This window comes from Gordionus sp. m RMFG-2023, chromosome 3 (assembly GCF_954871325.1).
Source record: "Gordionus sp. m RMFG-2023 chromosome 3, tfGorSpeb1-WG-v2, whole genome shotgun sequence".
Classification (NCBI taxonomy): Eukaryota; Metazoa; Nematomorpha; class Gordioida; order Chordodea; family Parachordodidae; genus Gordionus; species Gordionus sp. m RMFG-2023.
Genome location: NC_088777.1, coordinates 10,007,050 through 10,030,194, shown reverse-complemented (window position 1 = coordinate 10,030,194; position 23,145 = coordinate 10,007,050). Strand labels below are relative to the sequence as shown.

At 25.6% G+C, this 23,145-nt stretch overlaps 1 protein-coding gene across 1 annotated transcript; it reads left to right on the top strand.

The window, feature by feature from the left end:
• Positions 1 to 5,527: 5,527 nt before the first annotated feature.
• On the top strand, positions 5,528 to 17,255 carry LOC135926423 (dynactin subunit 2-A-like). The gene is made up of 13 exons (XM_065462297.1): positions 5,528 to 5,650; positions 5,694 to 5,759; positions 6,055 to 6,166; positions 8,425 to 8,504; positions 8,552 to 8,641; positions 8,772 to 8,962; positions 9,443 to 9,608; positions 12,105 to 12,179; positions 12,657 to 12,707; positions 13,692 to 13,928; positions 14,654 to 14,756; positions 15,211 to 15,302; positions 17,099 to 17,255. The coding sequence occupies exons 1-13, from the start codon at positions 5,615 to 5,617 to the stop codon at positions 17,180 to 17,182; spliced, it is 1,383 nt and encodes a 460-aa protein (XP_065318369.1). The 5' UTR covers positions 5,528 to 5,614; the 3' UTR covers positions 17,183 to 17,255.
• Positions 17,256 to 23,145: the final 5,890 nt, after the last annotated feature.

Here is a 23,145-nt window from a genome sequence, read left to right as displayed (position 1 = left end):
ATATTACTTTTTTAAAATTCATTTTAAAGAAAATATGTCATATTTTAAATTTAAAATTAATGAGAAAATCAGGTATTTCTAGGAACATTTCCTTGAATGAAAGTAAAAATAAATTTTTAAACTTACTATAATTTTAGCCGAAAACTGTCACTTTGGCCTCTTCTTAAAAAGATAGCAATTCGAATTTTAAATGAACTAATATAAATTAAAACGCCTTTAAAGGATTTTCTAGGCAGGCGCCTGAAAACTCAACCGACATTTAGCCATTACCCAACTTTTTATCACAGATTTTTCGATACTCGTATCAATGTTATTTTACACTAAAGTACTAACAAATTGAGTGCCTTCCCAAACATTTGGATTATTAACTATATCCGTTTTTCTTCTATTGTAGAAATTTAGCACTAATCTTTGAAAAAAATTCAAAATAAACCTTTTCCTTTTGTTTAATTTAAATGAGTTTCAGTTGTATTTTTATATTTGGTTTTAAGCTATAATCTATTGTAATAGATTAAATAGATAAACGATTTTGTAAAATTATATATGGATATATATTTTCTTATTGCAAACATATAATATATTATATTTTATACTTAAATAAATACTATTTTATCAAACACTTACCCCCTTTTGCAAATAGTAAAAAAAAATTAGCCTATACTTTTTTCAAACTTTGTAATATAAAATGTAAATATCTTCAGGTTTAATAAGATGTTAGGAAATTATAAATTCTGCTATATTTTATTTTCATATATATCGTATAAATTTTGAACGACAATTTATACAAAACATATATTTTTTTCATGCCTTTAAAATTATTCTTACATTATAATTGATAAAATTTAATATTATTTTTGCAATAATTATTTACTTGAATATGATTATATAGATTTTTTGAGTTGCCTTCATGTCTAGATTAAAAATCTATTTTTTATACAAAATAAGAAGTGAGTGTAATGAAAACCTATATTTATTTTATTGATTATTAAGAAATGGGGGAATTTATTTTAAGAATTGGGTTGTCTTGATAATAAAATAGTGAAAAATAATTTTATCAAAAATTAGTGCTTTCAATAACTGATAGATCTTTGGGCCTAATTTTTTAAGTGTTCTTTTATTTTTAAGATGTAATCAATCCAAATTCATATTAAATTGTTTGACGGTTATTATAGCTACGGCCTATATATTCCAAAGAATCAATATGCTACTTAACGTACGAGGCCGTCCAGCAATCTTCGTAATATTAAGTAAATTTGGAATATCTTTGAGGCCCGTAATCAAGAATATAAGTGATAACCCCTAATAAATTTATCCTTACCCTCAAAAAAGCCAAATGCTCAAATTCCCCTCCCCCTCTACCCCTCTCTCCGTTCCCCATTGCTCATGTCGACTCTGAACAAAGATGTTAAATAAAAGTAGAATCGAGTTAAAAATATGTGAAAATGTAAAAACCAGCTTTGAATCCGATCTCTGAACTAGAACCCTTTGAGCCATTATATTTTAACGAACCAAAACCCCGAATTAATAACTTTTTCTTAAATTAAATTCAAGGTTCAATAAATTTTTTAAATTTCTTTATTTTAATATTTTTTTTAAAATTATGAAAAATTTGAACACTATTAAATAATATATACTAGTAGAAAACCCGCCAAAAATGACGGGGAATGGGATTTTTATTCATTTTTTACTATAGATGTCATGCCAGGTTCAAGCTCACAATATTAGGAAGCATCCAAGATCTTATCATTTTAAAAAAGTTTATCAAGCCCAGCTCAACCCTTAATAATTTGTAAAAGATATTCCCAAGTCAGGTGCAAGCTAATATTAATTTTGAGGTTCCAAGTCCAGTTCTACCCATTATAATTTTGAAAATTTTATCCCGCCTCGGAGATAGTTAAATTTTTAATATCATCACATGAACGGGAAATATCTGATTTATCAATTAGTCTAATAAAAAACATGTAAATTCCCATATTAAGGGAAACTGGGAAGGCCTGGGCAACCACTTATTAGAGAATCATGACAAATAAAATAAAAATAACCGACTCTTATACTTTTTTGTAATATGATCAATAAAAATTATATCTAAAAAATATTTTATTATATAAGGTTATTGTTGTTTTTTAGATAAATTTAATGTATGTCTTGCATTTTTAAAAATATTTGTCAAAGAATTTGATAAGGGATATATATTTTTTTTATGTTAAGTAAAAAAAAAATGCTGTCTATTTAAATTACAAAAATGCCATTAAACACTAATGAAACTTATATGCAAATTATTTATATATTTTTTCAGATATTTTTTTTTATTGACATAAATTTAGGATAATTTTTTTAAAAAATAATGAGGATTATTTATTATGTATTCGATTAAATTAAGAGCAAATCCTTGTTGACATTTTAATTTTTGTTGGAAAAAGTGGCAAAATAAATCTGGGCGGTCGTCTGGAGAGGAAATAATTAATGTATAATTTTATATCATTTAGGGTTGCAGATGAAAGTAATGACGGATTAACAAAGCAGTGTACAAAACACATTACGTCCTGATAAAGATGATATGCCTATGCCTTGGGATACTGGTAAAAGAAAAACGTAAAACGATATTTCTGTCAATGTCAGCATTGGTATCCCCCTCTAAAATAGAATCATAAACGACAATATTAACTCAACCATAAAACGGTCGTAAGTATTGTTATAAAGGCCACCACAGAACTACTGCATATTTTTCATTAATAAAGTTGATGAAATTGGCTGTACTGTACATTCAAGTTGAACACGCAAAATGATATTTCTGTCAATGTCAGCATTGGTATCCCCTTCTAAAATAGAATCATGAACAACAATGTTAACTCAACCATAAAACGGTCAAAGGTCACTACAAAACTACTGCATATTTTTCCATTAATAAAGTTGATGAAATTGGCCGTACTGTACATTCAAGTTTGAACATCCTCTAAATATTCATGAAAGTTTCTCAGAGAATCGGATTAAGTAATATTTATATTAACACCTAGTGAAGTGAATGATAGTACAGAATTAAATATTTATATTTGTTAAAAAATAGGCGGAGGTGGCATAGGGATTGTATTAGTGGTGATAGAAATATCATTTGGAGAACTGGGTGAAAATAAAATAAACTTAGATATAAAATATAAGATAAAAAAAACAAAATAAACCTCCAGATGAGTTCATTTCAAGCGTAGTTCTTTATTATTTTGTCTACCAGTAACTCTAGAATGGGTAAGGCATTTGTTTAATCGTCATTATTTTCTTTGCTTATCTTTAATAATAGATTCATCATGTTTTGTAGCAATGTGAGAGATTAAGCTTAGACTAGACAAATAAAGAAATCAGGCAAAAATATAAATAAACTATTGTTGAAATTTAACAAAAAATAATGTAAAACCAGTAGATGGGTCAATATTAGATGCATATTTCTAGTAGTTGGAGGGCTATCTAAAAAAATATTTTTGGGGGACTTATCAAGCCTATTATAATATTCTAAAAGTTAAAAAATAACATGATGAATGTAATGTTAGATTAAGGTTAATTAATTGTAAGTTAAAAAATATGATTAAAAAAGGGGGGAAAAAGAAGGTATAAATTATTATATTATAAAAATTAAATTAAATTAAATTAAAGGAATTGATAAGGTTTTGAGAACTAGAATCGAGATAGAAAGAAAAGAGATAATAAAATTTAGTGATAAATAAATTCATTAAGGGAGGGGAAAAAAATAAAGAAAGAGTTATTTATAAGGATTGGAGATTATAAATAAGTTATGATAATAATATTTTAATATACTTGATTATCTTCTTAATTATTGGTTATGAAAGAAAAATATGAGTATAAAAAATTATAATGTAAGTACTGACAAAAATTGTGAGTATGTTCAAAATAAACATACAAGTTGAGTATCTTGTAGAGATTTCATTAATATGTAATTGATAATATGAGATGAAAATTGATAAGGTAATCTAAAAAATAAAGAAAGGATTAAGTGAAATATTAGCCTGAATCTTTTTATTCACATCATTTACTTCATTCATATTTAGAAAGTTGAGGGAATATTGATTATATTAATTCAAAGAAGATTTTTCAAATCTCTCAATCCATGTTAGGTATATGTACAACATCAATTCTCGAAATTCCATTCATCTGTTTGTATAAAATGAATAAATAAAATCAACAAATAAAAAAAATAAAAATAAATACCTACCGATGGCATGACATAGCGATGACGTAGTGAGGACATCGGAAAATTATAAAATAGATATTTAAAAAAATAACATAAAATATTTAATATAAATGATGATATTTTCGAAGGCCTCATGATGAATTGGTATAATATATATTGTAATTCGTATTATAATTCTAAATATTGTTATGGCTATTTATTAATATAATGAAATTTCTAAAAAAAATATGTTTCTATTATTTTTCTTTATTTAATAAGTTCTTTTTCCTAAACACAGAACTCTGAATCCACTTGATAGATTTTTAGCTGAACCAAAATTTTAGCCCATACTTTTGAAGTAGGGTTTACCAGGGGCGTCACTAGCCTTTATAATTTCAGGGGGGGGGGGCTTAAAAAAATATTTCAAAAATATCACTTTTTTGAAGCTAATATCATCTAAAATTACCTTTTTTTAGCTAACATAATCCAAAATTACTTTATTTTAGCTAATATTTTTAAAATTTTCCTCTTTTTTTTAGCTAACATTATCAAAATGTTATTTAGTATAAAGAAAATCAATATTTTAAGGGGGCTTTTCAAATTTTTTACGAGGCTCAAGCCTCTGCGACCCTCCGCCTTAGTGCCGATAATGGGGTTTACAGTGCTGAAAGGTAGGGTTAAAAATATATTATATGTAAAGTAAGTGAAGCAGCGGATAATAACTTTTCTTTTATTTAAAATATAACTTTCAAGGTTAATAAAATGAATAAAGTTCATAAAAATATAAGTATCTTAAAGTTTAAAATTATGAAAAATAGAATATATTAAAGCAAAGTTATTTCAATTAATAAAATATTTAAACCCCAATGAAGGATTTATCTTCATCTGCAGATTTTCCTAAAAATCAATCGGTCCAATTTTTATATACCCCTCTTTTTTAATATTTTTTTTTCTCTTAGTCCTTTTTTACATTTTTTTTCATAGATTTATATGTATTTTTTTTTAAATGTAAATTTTTAATATATCCTAATTTGTTTATTAATATATATTTTGAATTCAATAGTGCATATATCCTATTAAAATAAAGTATCACCAGATAAAACCCAAAAAAAATTAATTTGAAATATGAAGCCAAATATTAAGTTATTTGGCTAAACTGTAAAACTTAAATACAAATTTTTGTTAAGTTGCTCTACAAAAAGAATAGAAATTTATATAAAATGTGCAAATCAAAATATATTTTTAAAAGAAAATATATATTAAAATATAATGATCTGTTTCAAAAAGATATAGAATAATACCTTCAGAATATTCAACAAAATGTAATCTAAATTTTAATGTCAAAATTATAACTGTCATATGCTTTTAAAATATGACAAAATTGCCTTCGCATGCTTTCATAAAATATCAAATAAATTCAAATGATCACTAGTGTTTATGGATAATGAAATTAAATTTTCTCTCCCTGGAATGGTTTAAATAAAATAATCATATATATTTCATTATTTATTTATAGGCATTTGATGAGCCAGACATATATGAATCTCCAAGTCCAAAAAATTTAGAAAAAGATATTGAAAACGTATATATTTTTTATTTTACAATAATTTTTTTAATAAAATAATATTTTTAATGTATCTAACATTTATTTTGGCATAAGATATTTAATATATTTTTAGGATTCATAATATCAATACATAGTTTTTTCACTTCTCATCTAATTATATTTTGAAAAATTAATTGAATCTCCTTATTTAAATGATGATTATATATATTTACTGTTATATAATCTTCAATAAATATAAATTACTGTGTTTAATGACAATTCTAGTTATTTAAATTTTTTTTATATATTCATATTTACAAAAAAATACTAGAATGATATTGATGTTAACACAGCTTCTGAAAATATTAACTCATATCATCTAGATCCTGATCAAGCTTTTAACAAATTCAAAGACAAACGTGTTACTATTTCTCATTACTCAAGTTATATCCTTAATTTATTAATTATAATTGATTTTTTTAAACCTAAATTTTATTTATTAGGCCTAATGGTATCATAGTCACACTTTTTTGGCAATTTTATGACACCAATTTAAGGCAATCTGCATCCTGCCACAATTTTTATTTTTTGTGATAACTGGTGTATTAAAATTGTAAAGTGGCTCTTATTATATTTATTATATAAAGTTTGTAACCTATATTATTATTTTTTTTGCAATTCATAAAATTTGAATTTATTTCCGACAACATGTTGCAACATTTTTATTAAAGAGAGTAAGTAGAGTATAAATTATTGTTAGAATTATCATTTGAAATTTTATCAATCAAAGAATTTGTCTAACTAGAAAAAATAAAATTTTTGATATATTTTTCCATAAAAATTAAAATTTGTTTAATTACTTTTTTTGGTGATAAAAAAATCATATTTTTTTCTATTTTGTAACTGTTTATTTGAAATAATATTAAATAATATTTTGGTTGAAAATTTATATTTTTTTTCATATTTATATTCTTAAAAAAAATATAGATTTTTATTTATTTTGATAAATTACCTCTTTTTTTAAATACTATCTTATCTAATTATATGATAAAATATGTATACTAGTGAGTTTAAATAGCAACCACGACCCTGGTTTTTGAACAAAAAAATGAACCAGAACCAACCCAACAAAATGGGTCGATCTGGTTGACCAAATCTATAGAACTGAGCACCAACCCAAAGCCAAATTATTAAAATATTTTAATATGAATATTTTGCTCGATCATATTTTTATGCATAGAAGGATGAATATTTCAATATTGGCATAGAAATAATTATGTTTAATAATCTTAGATTCCCTTTTTTAAAATTGTTCTCTTCATATAATCTGAAAATATTGTATAATTTTTACTTTACACTATCAACTCACGTTGTGATTAGGAACCCAAATTAAAAATTGAGGATGAGTAGTTCAATACTCGCATAAAGATAATTATCATATTAAAAAAGAAATATTCTTTTATTTTATAAAACATCATATATTGAGATAAAAATATTAACTTTACACAAGCAACTCAAGTTGTGATTGATAAAACCCAATTTAAAAAATAGAGAACGAGTAATTCAATTCTATATTAATTATAATTAACATAAAATTCAAAATGATTATCTTCTATGACCTGGAAAAATTTATTTTAGGAATTTATCTATATTTAGATATTTAATTAATAATTTTTGGGGTATGGCTTAATGTAGTAAAAATTGGCTAAGGCTCAAGCCATCTAGATGAGTTGGCATTAGTCATTTCAGGAGTTCGCTCTAGTTGTCTCAATAGTTGACTCTACTTGGTTGGCCCAGACCCAAGTTTAATATTGATGCGGAATGTATTTATTTGTTATTTAACCCTAATTCAAAGCAATTATTTATTTTTATAAAGATAATTAGAGATATTAAAAAAACTGGTAGTTGATTTTCTGAAATTTTGTTTAATTCTTCTAAATTTATAATTAATTCTTTAGCAATTTAAATTATATATAAATTCAATTGTTCACCATGATTAGTATAGTATTGTTTTAAAAAATGGAGATATCTTATCTAAAATAACTCGATATTTTTATATCAATGTGCCTAGGTTCAAGAGAGACGGGATTGTCATTTTACTTAAATATTAACCATAAAGATATGTAAAGAAAAAAACTACTTTTATTTTTGAAAAATTTACTAAGCCTTTTTTTATAACACTTCAACCCCGGTCTCCCATATTAGATTTTTATATTGAGACAATCTATATTTTATATGATTGGATTCGTCCCTGCTTAGTTATTCCACACCTAGCAAACAATTTCCCAAACTTTTTAAATTTTCTAAAATTAATTAAAAACAGTTAGTCGTCTTTGGCTCAAATCGAGCCATTTAACAATGCTACTATAAACCAACAACTAGGCCCTTCCGATTTCTCACAACTAACAGCATTAGTTCTCTTTGTTGAACAAACTACATGTATTCCAGTTATAAAACACCTTCTTACTGTCGAACTTATCTGAGCATCATCCCAATATAATGATGTAATAGATGTTTTCAAGTATATTTTTAGAATCGGGAATAGTTCCTGCCCTTAACCTTTTAAAAAATGTATAATCTTGTATCATATTAAAACCAAGCATAATTTACAAGATGCATGCATTTCAGTTATGTGGGACTATTGAATTCCATGACTAAATTTATTATAAGGAATTATGTAAAATGAAATCATTTATTTTAGATTTTTCTGAAGATGATATCAGTAACAAATTCAAACGGGCTAACATCCCTAAAGGATATATGACAATAGAATATGATCCAGTTTTAATTTTTATTAATATTAATCAGCTTGATTATTTTTTCCCTAGGAAAAACTCCTGCAAGAGAGTCCATTAGAAAAATACGAGAGAATACAAAGAGATCTTACGGATCTTCAAACCCAATTGCAGCAATTACAAGTTTTGATCTGCTTATGTATTTGAATATTTATTATTAGAATTTATGAATTTTGATATAAACAAATTTCATTTACATTAAAATTAATTCTAAATAAGAATCAGTCTGATTTTTTTTTATAAAATTTAAAAGTTGGACCAACAAAATGATCCCAAAATAGGCATCGACCAATTGTACAGTAATATAAAACCCGAAATTTTGATGGCTAATTTGGAGGAAACAAATGAAAAAATTAAGAAATTACAATACGGATCAATCATGAGTGGCTCCACCGTTGACAAGGATATCACTAATATGATGGAAGCAATTCTTGCCGGAGACAAGTTAAATCTTTCATTTTTTTTCAAGCCATTTCTAGCAGATTCAATTGCGAGAAATTTAATTTATTTTGTATATAACTTGTTCCTTAATTTTAATTCCCTGATATTTATAATTTACAATTAGTTTTGAACCGAATCTAAGCCCTGGTAATCTGGTCGAATACAAGAACAAGACACTCCTCTTAAAATTTATGTGAAGTGAAGCCACCCCGATTTAAACTTTACAAGAACCTGAATTTAAACGGGTTATAACGAAATTGCCCTTAATTTATATGCGATTTATTTTCGAGCGTTTCACAAACCTTTTACAAAAACCGCTTCGAATTCCCGCCAAACTAATATGCCTTCACACTACCCCCCCCCCCCCCCCTTCCACCCCTTCCTGAAGAAACGATTATATAAAATATATAGATGTATTTATGGATTTCTATGTGATTGAATAATATTTTTCACAAATATGCACATTTTATACCTTTTTTTAAGAACTGTCCTGAATTCGATTAATCATTTTGAAGCCACTTTGAAAGGTGATGAAAAGAATAAACCAGATAAAAATGAGGTAACGTTCGAACTCTTTTGCAATCCAGAATTATTGCAAAAATCAACAACTGAAGAATCTTCTAGCCAAACAGAGGAATTTAAATCACGAGTAATTCTTTCTTTCTGTATATTTGAAAAAATACCATAAGTATTTATTAAATCTGGCTTTAAAAAAAAACTTTAAACAATGTGGTTTAATCGTATACTTTTTTTAAATATGGTACATATTATATTTGTATAATAAGCTTAAATAAAAACTACTTTATTGTCACCTAAGCAGCGTAGCCCAGCTTTATTGTATTGGAGATATTTTTGAAAACCCATTCAGTTTCATTACATGTAAATTTACTTAGATACCGTTCATGTACAGCATGCCATAATTGAAATCTAATAGTTAGTCAAGTTATTCAAAATCATCTGGCTTTAAACGGTTGTCAGCCATTCCAAGTAAAGAATCTCTGTCTTCTCTTTATGAAGAACTGCATGTCGCTATTATTGTTCCATACCTTCAGACTCTATAAGATGCCACCCTTTACTCTGAAAATATTCCAAAAGCTACTTCCCAATGCATACAGACATCATTAATCTGATTTCAAAAACCTTAAAAAAGTCTCCGGGCGCGGCCCACAAGCCTGCTCGTCCAATATTTTTATAAAAATTTAAACTACCCGCTCATATTTTTCCGCCCATAGAAAATTTAAATAACCTCATTTTTTCAATTTTTTTAAGCATTTGCATTTAATAATAAAAAAATGATTTAATTTCAGCGCTACATCTAAACAAAAATGTTTTATAATTTAAAAAATTGCTATATTAATGATTAAAAAAAATATTCAATATAAATTTCGGATAAGGAATTTATTTTATCTAATAAAATATTTATGTAATAATATAAAATTAATATTTATTGACCCTAAAAGCCTCAGCAATGCTAAATCCTCGTTCAAAAGAAGCACTGGTTGCTGGAATTGCCTATATTTTTCTAGCTAATCTTGATAGCTTTGATAAATCTTTTACTTGTCGTTTCCATCAAAGTAGATATCCGTTTCCTCTATTCAAGTGAGATATTTATATAAAAAGTGAAACCATTAATAATAAATCAATAAAGTAATTTAAATTAATTGTTTATTAATTGAAGTAGCCTAAAATCTTGTTAAATTACACAAAAACTCAGTAATTTAAGATTTAAATTTTTGTTATGGCATTAGGTAATTTTTTCTTCTCTACAGCCACATCTTCCCATCTACTTTAATTTTGACCTGGATGTATAATTTAATCATCTTTAATTGAACTCTCTTTGCTTTTGGGGAAACGGGTGAAATCAGATTTTCATCCACGTTGATTTTATATTCTTCCATGCAAATCAAATCCAACGTGTTTTCGTTATATTTTTTATCTAATTAATTTGGTATTATAAATGTTGAAATTTCATAAAGTTATTTTTTTAATGTTTGCTTAAATTATTTTAAATAACAAAAAAAAATTAAATTTTTTTACTACTCGCCCTCCTACCCATAGTTTAAATATTTTACTTAATCCGCCCGCTCGTTCTTTAAAAATGTTAACCCACTAGCCCAATGTAGACCTCCAGTTCAAATATCCTTTGAGCTAAATCCTTATACTCAAACAGCAACAAAATACCAAATGTTTTTAGAGTTTCTTGGGATTTTTTCAGTGAACCAATAAAAAGATCTCTGCGATTAATTTAGCCGAACTCAGATAGATAAATATGCGGACATGGCAATGATAACACTTATTTCATTTGAACCCATTACTATTGTTGTTTTTGGTGAGGAATTCCTTAATTTTGTCAAATTATTTGGTAGAAATATAAGCGAGATAAGAGGCGATCGTAATGAAGCCTTCTAGTTTTACCTAAAGTAAGCTATTATGACAATTTATCAGAGCAATTGCATTGCTATTCATGCTTCCATATGGCTATGTAAATAAACATCCCACATTTTTAATTGTCTAATTTAATTTTTTTAAAGTTATATATACTATATTATTAGTCAATTTTATATTGTGATTTATTTATACATATATATTTTAAGTTCGTTATTAAGATTATGTCCACAATCTTATTTTTAAAAAAAAGAAATGTTTTAATACTTTTGCAAATTTTAAAATTTTAATAAAATCATATGTTCAATTTTTGAAATTAAAAAAATATTATTCTATAATCGTGTTTGATATATTTAATTTTTAAAGAGCTTATATATTTTCTTTAAAGTTACAGAAGTTTGTGAATTACATTATTTGATATTTTGAACACAACTTAATATAAAAAATATATAAATTATGATTGTAAAAATCAACTAATTTTTAAAGGAAAAATGCACACATGACGTGTTTCAAAAACTCTGTTTTACCTTTTTTTTATTAATTATATAAACATGCAATATTAAAATTTTAAAATTTTTAAAGATATAATAATGATAACTGTCAATCTAAAATGGCTATATGCCGAAAAGTAATTTTCAACCGTAGTGATGTTACCTTATTTTCTGGGGAAATTTTTTCTAACCACGGCACGAGTTTTTATCTTAAGTTCTAATTATTTTCCACATATTGGAATTATTGTATCTATAAAAAAATTATAAAGGTTTCTGAATTGACTCAAAGACTCAACAGATTGGAAACTATCGTAGGGGATAGACGCTCACTAAACGATAAATTAGTTTAAATATATATTTAAAATTTGTATTTTAGGCTGGATTCATAGTGGTATCCGATTAGATGCGATTTAACGGCTGGTAGATTTTTATAATTTGTATATAAGATCAATTTTTAAATTTATCTTTAATTCTATTCACGATAATAATCTAGCTCAGCTTTTAAATCGGGTCGGATTAGACCCCACTACAAATCCAGCCTTAATCGAAGTTTGCCCGATTTTTTTTTTGCCTTTCATCCTGAAAAGTGAACTAAACAAATTAAGGTTGAAAAAAAACTTGGTAGATAATTAAATAATAGAATTTTCAGTGGAGTTAATAAATCTACACTAAGGCAATTATTTTTTTTAAAAAAATTCACTTCGCATTTATTAAAACTATTCCAAATTTGTATCTTTTACTTCTGATAAATCAGAAACCTATTTCAGTTTGTAAGTGGCGATTCATTAAAATTCTTTTTTTTTAAAAAAAATATATTCAAGTCATGCTTTTCAGAATACTCTACTAATCAAATTGAATCGACTTCTATCACGGTAATATATATATGTGAATTAACTTAATCTATGTATCACTTTCGAGTTTGAAAAAAACAACACTTCAAAGATTTTTGCCTATTATATACTCCTCAAGTCATTTGTTATAATGCACACAAATTGAGCTTTTGCGTTTTACCATAATTTTTTAATTAAAAAAAGGTAACATATCACTTGTTTAAATTGACTTTTACCTTTTTATTAATATCGTCTATTCAAAATTATAACTAAGTTCTAAAAAAGGATTTGTCTTTGAAAATTTTATTATCGTCTACCTTTTTATTTATTTAATATCTAAATATTACTAAGGTAACAGTTAGTAATATATTTTTACATTTTATATAATATTACAAAATGAAGTAAAAAAGTATAAAAAAGCAAACCTGTTTAGGCTTTATTAAAATAGTTGCTAACGTTAAAGCTGAAATTTTACCAATTTGCACGATGCCATTTTAAATACATTATTTGCGTTTGCAACGCAGCGTTCAAAAGGTTTCAATTTGTGCGCACTATTACACTTCTTTTAAATTTTAATAAAGTCAATTTTTAAATCTAAAAAACGCTATAAAAACATATTGCCTAAAAAAACTATATTGACATTAAACTTATAAAATATTTGTATTGTATAGTGTACTAATTAACTTATTAAAGATTCGTTTTTACTTCTTAAATGTTAATTTAATTAAAACATTTTTCTAAATATACTTTTAAGCTTTTTTTAAAAAAACACTTTTTTGAATTTATTTTAATTTTGTCAAAATTGCATCTTATTCTTTTGCATCTATAATCTAAACTGGAAACCCCAGAAATGTAGACAATTTAGGAACCACAACCCTTTTTAGTTTAGGTGGTTTCAAGCTGTATATAATATATTTTCTTATACATAAACGGTTGGGCTTAGTAATAAAATCTAATCTAATAGTTAATTTTTAAAAACTTATATTAACAATTTTTTTTTGAATGACATAATTGTTAACCTTAAAGGACATAGTATCCGCCTTAAATTTTAAATTATCCATGCTGGAACGACTCGTAAACACATCGGAGAGAAATACTATCGAAAACTATTGCAAAGATTTGATGATTCAATACTCACAATTGTTTCCTAACAATAATCCTAGTAGCAGCAGTAAACCGGATGGCAATCCAAGGCAAGAAAATGTAACAGGGGATCAAAACAACGGAAAAATTAATGCACTAAGTCCCGAGGAAAAAGATAAAGTATGTAATAAAGGAATTGTTTAAATTTTATAAATAACAACGAAAAATCTTTAAGATATCGTTAATATTCAGAGTAATATTATACCAAGTCTAAGATTTCACAACTTCAAACCCGTGATTAGTTCAAAATCGCTCCATTTGAGCCGATTTTTAAAAACGGCAAGCTCAATATTTTAGTTAGAAAAATATTGCCTAAGCCTCGAGATTTCGCCAATAGATATCAAGCTATGTGCCATTTATGAGAAAAATCTTTAAGCTTGCGTAATATTTTTCTGGTTAAAATACTGAGATAACCGTTTTTAAAAATCGGTTCAAATAGAGCGATTTTGCATCACTACCTGTGATCATACGTTTTAATCGTTTATTTTTTTTAAATATAAAATAGAGAACTTAACAAACCTACCATTAAAACTTTAATTATTTAATCATACCATTATACATGTAATTAATGCCTTAACTATCTATGCTAGAACTCTGTAAGATAAAATTGACAAAATTTTTTGCTTGATAGGCTTAGAATGGGTTGAAAATACCAATTTATAATTAATTTTTCTAAAAATTAGGCGCGTTTAAATAACATAACGCGCATAGTCTATATTAGCATATTTTTTTCATCCTCCCTACTAGTCCAATGTTCTTGCTACCTTCACGATTAATTGATGGGTCGTACCATTATCATTCAAATATTTGTGATGTATATATTCATTAAAAAAAATGTTACTTAGATTAATAAATTGTATGATGCCATCAAATCTTGTGAAGCTGTGTGTACCGATCTACCTAGCATATGCCAACGGCTAACAGACTTAAATGGCGTATATAGGAAAGGTGTGTGAAAGTTGAAATTCCTATTTTATTATTAAATTAATATTCTTTTAATTTTTAATTTACGAAATATATTTTTTCTTTCTAAATTAAACAAAAAGGTTATAAATTTAGAAAAATCTCCGGAATTGCATAATATTCATTTGGCCAAAATATCGGGCTGGCCTTTTTTAAAAGTCGAGCCAAATTACAACGCTAGAAACTAAATGCAGGGTTGAAAATTTTAAGCAGGATTTTTTTTAAAAGAAATTTTATTTTTAAGATTTGGCTCTGATTTAAAAAAATATTTTTTTTGGCTCAGCTCATTTTAGATTTTTTTAAAATCTTCTTTGATATTGGTTTTATCAGAAAAAAATTTAAACCCGACCAGAATTTTTTTTTATATACCATTTAACGGTTTGGGCTTGTTCAGGTCTTTTATTTATATGAAGCTCTATATTGCTAAATTTGAATTTAGGTGTGGAATTTGAAGAACTCTACGAAGAGTTAGTGGCCAATCAAGACAGCATTCAAAAAACGTTGAAACAAAATGCGGACATTTTTCAGAAGGTAAAACACAATAATTATTTTATTTATTACCCCTCATTACAGTTAGAACGAATTTGTAGTGAACAGTGTTGTTAAAATAGCGCGCTACTTTTTAAAAAAAATAGCAATAGCGGTAGCTCGCTACTAATTTAGAAAGTAGCGAAGTAGCGCACTTTCAATTTTACATAATAAATACATCTAAAAATTATTAAAATATATTTTTTATAAAATCTAAAATTATAATCCTTTTATTTAATTTAATTTTGAAATTTATATTTAAATATACATTATTGTTATATATTAGATATAAACAGTTGTTAAATAGCAATCTGTATTTAATTTATATTTCGCGCATTAATTAAATTATATATTTTTGAAATTCCGTTATTGGTGTGTCCTTGCTTTTATCTTATTTTATATTTCATTTTACATTTTATATTAAGCATTATAAATCTTGTTATGTGTGAGATTGTTGAAGATATTGAAATTTCTTTGGAAAATGAGCAAAATATAGATGATCCTTTCCCAAAATTCAAGAAATACTTTATGAAGAAAAAATTAATACTGGATATCGGTTTCGGTGCAAGATGTGCCGCAAAATTATCTCTTCAAATCATACGAGCAGCTTTAATTTGAAAAAACATTCAAAGGTAATATATTAAACAAATTTAATATCAATGTGTAGGCTAATCTTTAATTTTTAAAATAAATTAAAATCAAAAACCAATCATTTTTTTTATATATTTATAAATTTTATCTAAATTATTTAAAATAGTTATTTCAATCATTTTTATGTATACTTATCTCCTACATAATTTATATTCTAAGTATTTTATAATTTTAGACTGTGCACACTTCAAATTATATAGAGTTGAAAAATGTCTTAAAAGTTTTGGGGTAATGGAAGAAGATAAACCCACTTCCAAATCAAATTTAATACAAACAAAATTAACCAATTTGGATTCATCAACACCTGGTGTATCCCAAAAATTGGCTGACAAAGTCATTATGAACTTTATAATAGATACAGTTCAACCATTATCCTTGGTATAATGATTCTTTTATAAAGATGATAAACACTTTTTCTCCACGGACCAAGATCATCTTAGTTTCAAGTTAAATTGGCCATACATTAATTTGACTGAATCTAAAGGGCAACTTGATAGGCTGATGGTAACGTTAAAAAATGGCATGCCTAACCACGATACTATAGCAAGATCGGAACCATAGCCTTCCATAGACGATTTTTTTGAAATAAATAATAATAATATTATTGAACCTTCTAGATGCTTTTTTTAAATCTAAAAATACTAATTTAAATATTTTTGATGATTTTTTTCATATAAAAAGTTTGTTTATTAAATTTAATACTGTGTTGCCCTCAAGTGCTAGTGCTGAACGATTATTTAGTATGGCAAAGCTTATACTTTCTGATCGTCGCTCTAGACTTGGGGATGACCGTACCGAAATGTTATTATTATTGAAGTGCAATAATAAGTAAATTATATATATATATAACAAATTATAGTCATGTTTTTATATCAATATTTTATTCGTGGAAATAGTTACGTAAAAAAAAAATATTAAAAAAAAAATCAAAGTAGCTAATAGCGCGCTACTCATTTGAAAACGATAGCGCATTACTTTTTTTATAAAATAGCGGTAGCGATAGCGCGCTACTTTTAAAAGTAGCGTTTAACAACACTGGTAGTGAAGTATATATAATATGCTGTATTTTTTATATTCTTCACCACTAACTCACTAACTTTGGGGGTTAAAACTTGTTTCAAATTTTTTTTAAAAAAAATAATAATTAGGTAAAAGAGGAATTTAAGGACAATACTAAAATTATACAAGAGAATTGCTCCCAGTTAGAAAAAAGAATTTTGGCATTAAAATAAAGATGCTACTATATTGTATATTTTTTTTAAAGTATTTATATTGCTTTGTGTAATTGCATAATTTATATTAAAATAAAACTTGCTTGTCTTTATAACTTTGATTAGAGCCGTTATATTTAGAGAAGCCTGATTTAAAATAAATTATATTTTACCTATAAGAATGTTATTTTTTAAAAACTTTGATAAAGTATTTAAAATTATGCGTTATATAAAATAATTTTTATTTTTTTTTCCAACTGAAATTAACCCGATTTTTTTTTGGCTAAGTTGGATTTAAAAATTGAACAAATATATTTGAATATTATTTTTTAACTAATTATAATTAAATTTTGTTACATTTAACATCGTGTATATTCAAGAATGGGCATTAAGTAACGCTTGTCATCCGAAACAACATTTTTAAAGTAATTTAATCATTAATATCAGAAATGCAATAATACCAATTATCGGCCAATAAATTATTTAATTTAAAATTTTTAAACTTCATCCGAGTCTACTCAAGGCATGGTGACAAATAATATAAAATAATCTGCCTTTATCTTTCCTTATTTTAAGCATTTTGATTAAATTTAGTAAATATAATTTTTTTAAAAATATTGATTTAAATCACTGACGGTTATTCTTCAATTGAAGCGACACTATACTAAAATCTGAACAATGTTTACCTCAGTGTAAGTAGAGACTTGAATATCAAAATCACATAATTTGATTTCACCTCAAAAATTATATTATATTAGGTGAAATTTTTGGTCAATATTTTCTTACTTATCTAAGTTGTAATACAAGAATATCAAAGATTCCATGATTTGTGACAAATAATCATTTTTTAGAAAAAAATTGCATAAGATAATTTTGTAACTTAATACTGTCATATTAAATCTAGTAATGTATCTGCTGGAGATTAAGTGCTTGGTTCAGGCCATTTGATATTTACCAAGAGCAATAAAAATAAATTATTTAAAATTGAATTTAACATTTTTAAAATAGGGATACTTTGAACTTTATGAAAACCTTTAATATCTCTTCCTAAATATTTTATAATTCATATTTTTCGGATATGGAGATTGCTCTTTTTACCTCGCACACCTACTGACTATTAGCTTTTAAATACTCGGTCAAATGTTAGTAGAATATTTGTATTTAATTTTTTAATTTAGCTGAGCCTAATTAAAATACCGACTATAGGAATTTATTAATGCATAATAATCCTACTAGTGAGACTGACGATGATGAAGTCTAATACTATTGTCTCCAGCCTATAGACGTTTAAATAAATTTTAGAAATTGTTATGCATTAAATATCGGAAATGATGAATATCTATCATGGCGGGTTGCAAGTACAACATTAAGAGTGATTACTAACATAAACTAATATAAAATATTACAATGTTTGATTCTATAATAAAAACACATTTTTTAAAAATTAGCAAATGTTAGGAATTAAATAAATTGCACATATCATGTAATATAAATATTAAAGTTGGTGCTTATAAATAATTAAAATATGCATATTTCTCAAAATTATATGATGAAAATTTGAAAAAAAATGAAATTACAAAATTTATTTTAACATTTAAAATTATGATTCATTTATCAAATATATTTTTTTTCCATTTGTAAATTTTAAATAAAAAATATATTGATTTATTTTTATAAAAATACTATCATTTTTGCTAACCCAAAATATTATATTAATGTACAAATATATGAGATTCATAATTTTCCCAAGATCTAAAGGTATTAATTTGCTAAAAAAAATATCAGGTTGAATGAAATTATCTAATTTTTTTATGTGAATATTGTGTTAATTTGATGGTGATTTTGCAGAATTTAAAAAATCAAAACATTTTAAGGTGAACTCTAAAGTTTAAGGAGACAAGAATTGTCCATATTTTAATGACACTATTGGTTGGACTATAACACAAATGACCTAATGATAATATTTTGATATTCTTTTAATATAATTTAACTATATGGGTCATTTCCATCATCAAATCCTACTCCTCTCTACAATCTCTTTTAAAAAGATAAAAATTTATCTGAATATATGTCTAAATTTAATGTTATAACTTCTATATTACTTGAGGTATATGGATTAAGGTGCAAAAATAAGTCATTTTTAACCTAGTTTTGAGATATTAAATAATTGATTAATGTAACCCATATAAATTTGTATATTTAATTTGATATGGAGGGAAGGCTTCAGACTGAGACATATAGAAACCAGAGCCCTTTAAAATTTTTAAAAACTAGAACCCATAAAATTATCATCTTGGAACCCAACTGATTTTAACAAAATAACTAATAAATTTTAATAAGTTTTTATCAACCCATATGATATTACTTTTGAATCTCACATGTAGATATGACTTATTTTTGCCCATTATTCAGATAATATAAATTTGGTTTCTCTTACATAACCTTCATAGTGCTTAATAATTTAGCACAAAACAAAATAAGACATTTATTAATATGGACAATATTAGAAATGAATTGTTTGAAAATTTTAGGCAATATCATATTTTAATTAGAATGATTTGGCCAAAAATTGATATGGAATCACCTATTTAAAATTTCAATATTCCCATTTAATGATTTTGATTAGAGGAGCCATACAACAGAGGTGAATCTATGTATTTGCTATTAAATTGAAAATATAAACATGATATTTATTTAAAATTATTAAAATATGCTATAAAAAACTGTAAAATATATACTTTTATTAATATACCATCAAAAAATTACCATTTATCAAACCATCAATAATTATATTGAAAAAAACATGAACAACTATTGCTAAAATTACAGAGTCATTTTTATAGATAAAAATTCAAATAATAAAGCCAATTCATAAAAAATTTCAAAGTAAAATCAGCATTTTATTAAATACAATTGAAAATTATATTCATTTCATTTTGTACCCCTTAACATGTGATGTCTCAAGACATAAAATGGTAGGGCAAATGGGACTCCAAAATAAATTGTCATTCCTAAGCACAGCAGCCTACGATTTTTAATCCCAAATGGTAAATTCTAAAAGAATAAATTATATTATACAACCTTACATATTTAGTTACCGATCCAACTTGGTCATTTAAATTGGTGTATTTGTCACTAAATCTAGAAGTTGATGTGGTAAAACGACGTGTGATATTTTTGCAAAATTTTAGAGTTTTCATATTATGTTTATTTAGCTCAAGATGTACAGAGAAATTATAGAAACAAATTATAAATGATATAACATGTCATCTTTGAGTGAAAGCTTTTAAAACTTTTTTATTAATCAATTTTGATGCCTTTTTACAAACTAATATAATATATTGGTCAATTATTTTTTAATTGGGTTCATAAGACTAGTGTTGCTAAACGGCTCGACTTCCCTAGACCAAGAATTATCTAAGTTACATTTTCCTTCACCTTAATCCATTATAAAAAAATTTTTTTAAAGGAATCAAGGGTCGCCTAGGCTTTTACTCTGCTTGGTTTACCATTAAAAATTATGGGTAATACTGCTCTTATTTAACCATGGGTAGTCATCTTACAACAGTCGTAGCCGTTCTAAAATGACTGCTATCCAGCGTCTACATGAGCGGGAGGGGTAGGAACAGTTTGCATCCTATTTTTTGAGGGGGTAAGCTGCTTTAATGGCGGTAGGATAAATTATTTTTTTTGGGTAGGGGGGGTTATCTATTAAATTTTGAGATGAAATAGGACAAAATTTATTGCTGTAAAAATTAATACTTTTATTATAGAATTATTATAATACAATTATCGACCAAATCTATATATTGCAAACAATCATACACATTGTTTTCCAAATAAAACTTTCTGCTATCCTTTTAAATGTAATTTAAAAAATTTAGATATATCAGCAAGCTCATAATGCCATAACAATTAATTCATTGTAAATAATGGAGGTTTTGATTGAATTTATTATCTAAAAAATAAATTCTTTGTAATCACAAAATATCGATAGTTGGTAGTAGAGAGAAATAGATTAATTTAAGTTATCTATAAATTCTCTGAAAAGAGTATCAATATAATTATAAAGGTCAAAATAAAAATAAAGAGACACAGCCGCAGAAGGCGGCGGAGATTTTTTAGGGGATAGGCAAAGGTTTTTGAAGGGGGTTTGCATTAAATGAAAATCCTGTCATGTAGACGCTGCTGCTATCATAAATTTCTTGTTTCAAAAACATTAACAGACATTTTTTTTAATGTAAAACTTTTTGAATGTTGAAACTGAATTAATTTTTTTATTATATGCTTGATTAAAAGAATGACCACAATTAAATTATTTTAAAATAATGGGCTTTATTAAATTCTTTTATAAATAATGGGCGGGCGGGTAAAAATTTTTAACTAATAAGAGAGCGGACGGGTAAGTAATTTTAGATTAATGAGAGGGTATTTTTTTAAAAAACTATGGGTAAGCTAGACGGGCGGGTTAAATTTTTTTTTAAATGTTGGGTTGGCAGGTTTATGGGCTTAATGCCCGCCAAATGCAGATCTCTAATGCGATGTATATTTCAAAAATTATAAAGCTCTACAGATTGTGCTCTGATTACTATAGTCTTAAATAGCACAAAGTTTAACGCGTTTACTATAAATGAGGCCTAAGGTTTATAATATTTTTTAAAAAATTTGTTATAGTTTGCAAAAATTTAGCGTTTCCATTTTGTTGTGATTTTTTTAAAATAAAATAACTAATAATGCCTCTCTTGTTTAAATTAGGATGAGATTTTTAATTTATACAAAAAATAGAGTATGTTGGTTTTAAACAAAACACAAAAATGCTAGACTTAAATTATAAATAAACCATCATTTTGCACGATACTATTTGAAATGCATTCCCTTTCGTTTGTAAGCTTCGCACTTATTAAGTTAGTTTAGCAATTTTAAAAGTTCAAAATTCAACTAAAACAAAATGAAAATAAATTATCAATCTAAAGAAAGAAAGAAAGAAAGAAAGAAAGAAAGAAAGAAAGAAAGAAAGAAAGAAAGAAAGAAAGAAAGAAAGAAAGAAAGAAGAAGAAAGAAAGAAAGAAAGAAAGAAAGAAAGAAAGAAAGAAAGAAAGAAAGAAAGAAAGAAAGAAAGAAAGAAAGAAAGAAAGAAACAAACAAACAAATAAAGAGAACTCTAAATAATAGCAATTTATTATTTATATATAACATGATTTAGATTGGGATCATAGTGGATCCAATCCGACAAGATTTAATGGCTGATCTATCTTTTAAATCTGTTTATGATATCAATTTCCCTTTATTAATTTTACTTTTTTTAATTAATAAAAAAAAATTGATCCTATTAAAAGATGTTATAAATCGCTCAGATGTTATAGTATCCAATCGGATCCCATAAATCCAGCCTTAGAGTTTTCTACAATTTTTTTAAAAATCAGACCGAGCCTAGGCAGGTTATTTTTTTAAGAACCCAAGCCCGGAACTACTCCAAATGTATTAGTTTGAAAACTTAGATTTATAAATTAATTGCGTTTTTTTAAATTAAAGTTGAAATAAAATAAAAATATCTTTTATTTCTTCAAATCCCTAAAGAAATCTATTGGTATTTTGAATTTTTATCAAAAATTTACAAATCATAGATTTACATTCTATCCCTTACCTACAGAATAAAAAAATCATAGCTCTCTACGTAACACTTTGGGAGTTATGTTTAATTATGTGGAGTTTGTCATTTTCGCTATTTTACCCTAAAATGGCTAAACATCGGGGTAAAGTGATTAAAATAAAATTGAACAAAACATTTTTGTTTTATTGAATAAAATATTGCAATTTTGACAACCATTCATCACTTTTAGATACAAACTAATCAATAAAATTCGAGAATGTAAATTTTTTTATCGAAAATAGCACATTTTGAGTGTGCCCATTTTAGCCATATCGTACATTCCAATTATTCTTGCCCCTTGTGACTATTTTTATGATTTTAATTTATTAATGTT

What these genes read in the sequence shown, in the direction of transcription:
- LOC135926423 (XM_065462297.1), top strand. Translation starts at nt 5,615, where the DNA reads ATGGATAATGAAATTAAATTTTCTCTCCCTGGAATG. An exon ending in TACTATTTCTCATTACTCAA is followed by an intron (nt 6,167 to 8,424) that starts GTTATATCCTTA and finishes CATTTATTTTAG; the next exon opens with ATTTTTCTGAAGATGATATC. An exon ending in GCTCACTAAACGATAAATTA is followed by an intron (nt 12,180 to 12,656) that starts GTTTAAATATAT and finishes AATATATTCAAG; the next exon opens with TCATGCTTTTCAGAATACTC.